Below are 6909 nucleotides of genomic sequence, written 5' to 3'. Positions count from 1 at the left end.
ATTGCATAGAGCAACTGGAATATATTGAAATTTCCGACAGAAAATCAGTTCAAGTTATTCGAAAGACATAATTTTATGATCGTGATTAAACGAGGGATATGATATCAGACTTAAAATTAGCTTTCCGGAAGCTTATGCAGTCTGCGGAGAATTCTTTAAAGGCACAATAGTGCAGCTGAGGGTGAATTTTCTTGCAAAAATGTTGGGACATTTATGTATATCAACTGATTAAATACTATTTAAAAGGCATTTCTGGTGTAATATCAAGTACGTAGGGGTTCTCGTTATGAAATACGAGCTCTCTGAAATCTTCGTACGAAGAGTAACGAATCTATCGTCTCCATGTTGAAATCCCGCTCGGCAGTGATCGGCAAATCCCGAATGAATAACACACATAATTCCGGTGACCGAAATTTGCATAATTATAGGCCACATTGTAAACATTGAAGATGATGACGTAAAACACAACCACGCTACGAGACAGCCCAAAATGTCAACAACGGTGAGTACGATCTTCTTCTGATCTCGTTCTTTTCTTCTTATCCTTTTCCTTTCTAATTTTAATTTTGAGAGGAAACAATGAAATGTATGTAGAACTACTTTTATAGTTATATTTCAAAGTTTTTGTGGTACGAGAATAATTTAAATCGACGTGCTCTGTACAGTATTGCAAAAACCCACAGGTACTCGCTCTATTTCTTGCCCAGTAAAACCCGTACTCCCTCAAGTCCCCACCACTCAATTTTATAACTGAAAAGCATAAGGGATATTTAAAAATGCTCAAAATTGAGTAATTTCATTAATCAATTTATAAATTCTAACCAGATTGTCACCAGTGGACCCTTAACACCCATCTTTCTGACGTTTCAACCAAAGCAGAAAAGAATTTGTGTGCTTCTCCAAGTTAATACTTTACATACACAAGGTTTTAAATAAGCTTTATATTTTATTTTAAATCTGCGACTAGAATATGGAATCCAGATTCAAAACTCGGGGCCAGATCATAAAAAGGTACACACACACAAACGTACAGTCACTTGTCAGCTGACGTTTGACCACAGCTTTATTCTTGCACATGTTTATTGGGTATTGTGCACACTGAGTAAATAGACACATAGACTTTGCTTCGGTGCCCATATGAGGAAAGTAGGGGCCCTTTTTAAATTTTGGATCCCCACCCCACCCAACACTTGACCTGATCCAGCCAAAAAAACTTCCATCAAATCACAACCTCTCATGTATTAATTTCTGATCCAAAGTTAGCACTATATTCCTATAAGTTTGATAATTAATCATGAATATATTAGTTGTCAAATTATGAAATACATTTTCATATTAAAATTCATTAGACAGACTTAAATCAGCTCACTTTTAAGCTCAATTCTAGAGCGACCTTAAAGAGGAAGAGGGAGAGGAAGGATGAGGCATGGAGCAAGAAGTTGAAAAACCAGATGGGGGAGAGGAGGAAGACATGCTGTGTAGCCTAAAAAGTGAGCTGACCAAGCTCTACACATAGTTCAGACAAGGCAAACAAGAATGAGGGTAATTGTTTATTTATATCTTGCAAAACAAAGATTGATAGATATTGAAAAATGTTTGGTACTAAGTAGCTTGGCAAAGACTCTAATATCTATGTCAGTAGTGTTTTGCACAACTTAGAAAATGCATACTTGTATTAAAGGATTAGTTATTTTACCAAACAATATACGTTTAAACTGCTTTACTTTTTGTTGCTATTCAACACCCCACCCCAATATGATTTGATAAAGGAAGACTATGCACAGATACCATAGAAAATACAGAGGCCACCTCATTTATATGGCCACCTTATATAATACTAAAATGGTAAAAGTATTATGGAGACAATCTCATAGAGTACCCCATTGCATGATGAAATACATATAATTGATATGAAACTAAATACAAAAGGTTTTAACATGGGTCACTTAAATGTACAAGGTATAGTGGAAAAAATAGAACAGATTAAGTTAATGTTGTCTTCCAAGGAAAATAATATGCACGTTTTAGGGCTCACTGAAACCAAATTAAATGCTAGCCACAATGATAATCTATTTCACTGTCAAGGCGACAATAAACCATTATGTAGGGACAGAGAGACAGCGGGGGTGGTGGGTTTTGTATACATTAAAAGATGTAAATGCAGACAGGCAAACTGACTTGGGGCCACATGAAATTGAGAGTATTTTGGTGGAAAATTCTCAAAATAATGCAGAATCATTCTTAGTTGGTTTCATTTATAGGTCACCTTCTTCCAAAGCAATTTGGAATGATAACTCTTTGAAACAAATAGAAAATGTTCATGCACAGGAGAAAGAAACATATATACTCAGCAGTGTAAATAAGGACCTACTCAATACTCAAATAAGGAGTAACTGGATGGATTTTTTTAATCATTAGGCCTAGTCCAGCTGGTAAATGAGCCCACAAGTGTAACAGAAATATCAAGCACTCTTATTGATCACATTTATACCAACCTACTAAACAATGTGGCTTATGTTAATGTACCAAATGTTGGTCTTAGTGACCACTATCCTACTTTTTTGACAACAAAGGTTAAATGCAACAGAAATAGGAAACATACACACAAAACTATCACTTACAGATCTTTCCAAAATTGAAGTAAATAACAATTTCAAGATGACCTATATAAAGTTCCATGGAATATTATCCAAAATTTTGATGACATATGTGAAGCTCTAAAAGTGTGGACTGATTTATGAATGTAGTCTCTAAGCATGCACCACTAAAAGTACATTGAGTAAAGTATGAAATCCAACCTAACTGATTTACTACTGAAATTCTAGATACTATGAAAACACGAGACCAATTGAAGGCTATGGGAAACCATGCACAATATCAAGTATGGGGAAATAACATAACAAGTATGATTGAAAAGGCTAAAAAAAAAAACTTTTTATCAATCAATGCTTGAAAACACAAAGAGCAACACAAACTCCATTTGGAAAGTCTTCAGTGAACTCATTGGGGGTAACACACAAAGATCAGACAAATAAAATTCACTCACTTCTGGTAAATGACACAAAAGTCACTGAAGACACTGACATTGCAAATATTTTGAGTGATTTGTTTTCACTAACATTACAAACTAAGTTAAAAGAACCAGTGATAGAAAACAACTATAATGAACTGAAAAATCCCTAAGGAGGTATCTTTCTGTATCCCACAGGTATAAAAAAACTGCTAAAAAATATCTCAGTAAACTTGATATCAAGAAAGCTACAGGACTTGATCAGATTGGTCCACTACTCATTAAAACTTCTGCATCAGCTATTTCAAATAGCATGACATTCATAATCAATTTAAATATTGCAACCTCATCTGTCCCCAAAATATGGAAAACTGCAAAAGTAATGTCTATGCACAAATCTGGTTCTAAGAATGATGTTGATAACTACCAGCCAATTTCAATACAACCAGAACTTGCCAAATTGATTGAAAAACATGTCCATGACTCGTTCATGTCATATTTAATGAAACAGTTGCTGTTACACCCTATTCATCAGACAGAAACATTCGTGTGAGACTGACTTGATCTCTCTAACTAATAAATGCTTCAACCACTTGATCAAAGTTGAATAATAGGATCTCTATTTGTAGATTTCAGGAAAGTTTATGGGTTGATGTACATGAAATTCTTTTAAGAAACTGAAAATCAACCATTGTGATGAAAGCACAATTAGATGGTTTACTTCAAACTTAAGTGAGACAACACAGCATGTTTATATAAATAATGTTGTCGGAACCTGGAACAATTAGATACGGAGTACCACAAGGTTCAATTTTAGGTCCATTACTATTGATACTATTTATTAATGGCCTACCATTTTTACTAAGGGACTCAATTTCATCTACAGATCTCTATGAAGATGACACAACATTGTCAGACATCCAAAACACAAAGCACAAACTATAAATTTATTTACAGGATGCCCTAAACAAACCGGACAACTGGTGCACATGCAATAGCATAGTGGTAAATACTGGAAGAACTAAAATATTATTTATCTCAGCATGGCAAAAAAGAACAAATCTTGGTAGTGATGAACTATATCTGACATGGAAGGATACAAATTTGCAAATGGTTTGTCATGATAGACTACTTGGTGTTTTGGTAGATAATAACCTATCATGGACTGAACATGTCAGTAAAAAAGTTAATTCAAGTTTATGGCTCTCAGTAGGATAAGGTACAGAAAACTATTTTATAACAGTTACATACAACCTTATTTAGAAGTAAGCAAGGAAAATTGTAGCTGGTAAGTTAAAATTATTACCTATTAAAGACTGAATCCGGTTGAGAAAAGCCAAATTAATGTACATGATATCCAATAATAGTGCTCCTGAATATTTACAATCACTATTCAAGTATAGGCTTCATGGTAATACTCCACAACTGTGACCCATGTCTACCAAACAGTATAAAATTCCCAAACCAAATAAGTAATTATTCAAAAAATGTTTCCAGGACTCTGGAACTTTGCTCTGGAATAGTATTCCAGTTGACATTAGAAATGCCAACTCTATTTCCTTCTTCCAAACCAGTATATACATCGGCTTCAGAGATACACTTAAAATAGATAAATTCCTTTGTATGAGGGCCTGAAGGTAGATTAGCTAAAATCATTTCATATATAGGTATTAGTGATCTACGCTAGTGGCATACAAACATTCAATACTATTAAGGTCAACTTGCTCTTTTTTCAATTTAATTAATAAACCAACTTAAGTAATACATTTATTAGTTTTATTTTTTAAAAAATACAAAATGGTAATAAAAAGTCTATGCAGTCTTACTTTGGAGTTCAGCAATTAGACCTGACTAGATTGCAGGTTTTTTTAAAAATTAGACATGCAAAGAATTCAAATAGCCATTTAAGTCTTGTGAAATAAATACTACACATTTATTCTTCTGTTTTAAATATGATGCATGCCTTAATGTGTATTTCTAAAGCCCCAAAATATGTTAAGATAAGACTATATATGCAATATCATGATAAACATAAGGATTTAATAATCCTAAATTGTTTTATTTATCCAGAATTAAGGCTGACATGAAGGCTTGCAAGAAACTTTTTTTTTCTTCATATCTGATCTAGCATTTTTGGGTAAGAATTTTAATTGCCCAGTCTGCTTGGCATTCAGTGTTTCTACCTTTGAACTGGTGATTACTGCAAATGATTTCTGTATAACAAATTTACTCTATTCAATGGCAATTTTGAAATTTCTTTAATTCTTTCAATAACTTGTATATATTCCTTGAGCTTGTTACTGCCAAAGCTTAAAATTTTTATGTACAAAATGTATATCACAAAAGGTATGAATAACTTGACAGGTATGTTGGCTACATTACAGAAAACCTCTTCCTGTACACAGGATATGTGTAGCACATGCCTATGAATGTACAACTTGCACTTTGTACCAATAAAACCAAAATACTGCATCAATTTACAAACAGAATTAAAACTTTGATAGTTACTCTTACAATACAACATTTACGATGAATTCCATTTCCAAGGTGGACTCTCAAACATTGATAATTGATGTACATACATGATTGTTGTAAATGTTATTTCTTTGCAACCACTGTGAAAGAATTTTAAAATTGTAAGCCGTCCAAAAATAGACATGCATACATATGCAAATGATAAGGACTGTGTTTTAATTTACAATTGATACTCATCGAGTATATTCTTTTCATTACCTGATTTCAATGTGGGTACCTCACTATACTAAACAAATATAAGCTGCAATCAGCCATTCCTATTTGATCTCAATGCAGGAGTCTCTGACTTCTAGAAATGCTCCCCAAAAACTTTGAGCTGTCCATCTTAACATAAACTATCAGTTGTAGTTGCAATGGAACTCTCAGTGTTCATGTCAAAATAAAAACCATGTGCAGTTTTGATCCATGTGTATTTCACAGTGGAATTTGCTGATCAAAGATGAATAACATTTGAATAAGCGCATGTTCCTATTATTTCTTAAAATATATGTTTTTACATTTTAGAAATAGCATATTACAATTGGAATAATTTTTCAGATTTTTCAAGATCTAATCCTTCATGAGGCTGTTCTTGCCTTGTCCAGGATGTACAGACGAAATGTTCTTGTCCTCAACAATAAAGTTGACTTGATGAGTGCCAACAGTCATGCTACCTATAGGAAGTTCATACTACGGCAACATGGAAGGCTGGGGTCTGGACAGAGACATGTAATTCCCTCTTGCTGTTTCTGGCAGATACATGACAAATATCCAGATGGACAATACACTGGCTTCATCCCCTCTAGGCTTGCATGAACTTAAACACTTTCTTGCATGTATGAGTTTGTATATAAATGAAAACAATTGATTTTATTCATTGTTTTCTTATAAATGCACATAATATTGCATCAAACAATAATGCTTTCAGATTTTTTTTTTAACACCAGTCTATTTCTGCCTAAAAAACAATGTGGGCACGAAGATTATAAATAATCAATATAAAAAGTGTTCAGCAACTGCAGATACAATATTATACATTATTTTATTTTCAACTACTGATATTTCAGGATATTATATAAAGTGTAACCTGCCTTAGCTGACACCTCCATATATCAGACACTGTTTCATATTTTACGTAACTAAAATCGAGAGATCTCCTTCACCACACCAAAACTAGAGTTGATGGTGGTTCTTGAGGTGCCAGGTTTCTACAAATTCTCCTAGTTCTCTTCTCCTCTGCATACCCTGCTTTCCCTCAAGTTGACAGATGAGGGCTTTCTTTATAAGCTCCCTGGTGTGGGGATGTTTTCTTTTCCTTGCAAAGGGTAGACAGACCATCTGCCGCTTTTTTTGTTGTAACATCGATGCCTGTTTTAAAGAAAATT

General features: G+C 33.7%; 1 protein-coding gene across 1 annotated transcript; it reads left to right on the top strand.

The window, feature by feature from the left end:
- The first annotated feature begins 1392 nt into the window (after window positions 1-1392).
- On the top strand, window positions 1393-6485 carry LOC149782466 (P2X purinoceptor 7-like). Its single transcript, XM_089934882.1, has 2 exons — window positions 1393-1542; window positions 6083-6485. The coding sequence occupies exons 1-2, from the start codon at window positions 1537-1539 to the stop codon at window positions 6338-6340; spliced, it is 264 nt and encodes an 87-aa protein (XP_089791008.1). The 5' UTR covers window positions 1393-1536; the 3' UTR covers window positions 6341-6485.
- The last annotated feature ends 424 nt before the right edge of the window (window positions 6486-6909 follow it).

Source organism: Sinohyriopsis cumingii, chromosome 15 (assembly GCF_028554795.1).
Source record: "Sinohyriopsis cumingii isolate HCF-2022 chromosome 15, ASM2855479v2, whole genome shotgun sequence".
Taxonomy (NCBI): Eukaryota; Metazoa; Mollusca; class Bivalvia; order Unionida; family Unionidae; genus Sinohyriopsis; species Sinohyriopsis cumingii.
The sequence above is the reverse complement of the archived record's forward strand: the minus strand, read 5'-3'. Positions and strand labels throughout refer to the sequence as shown.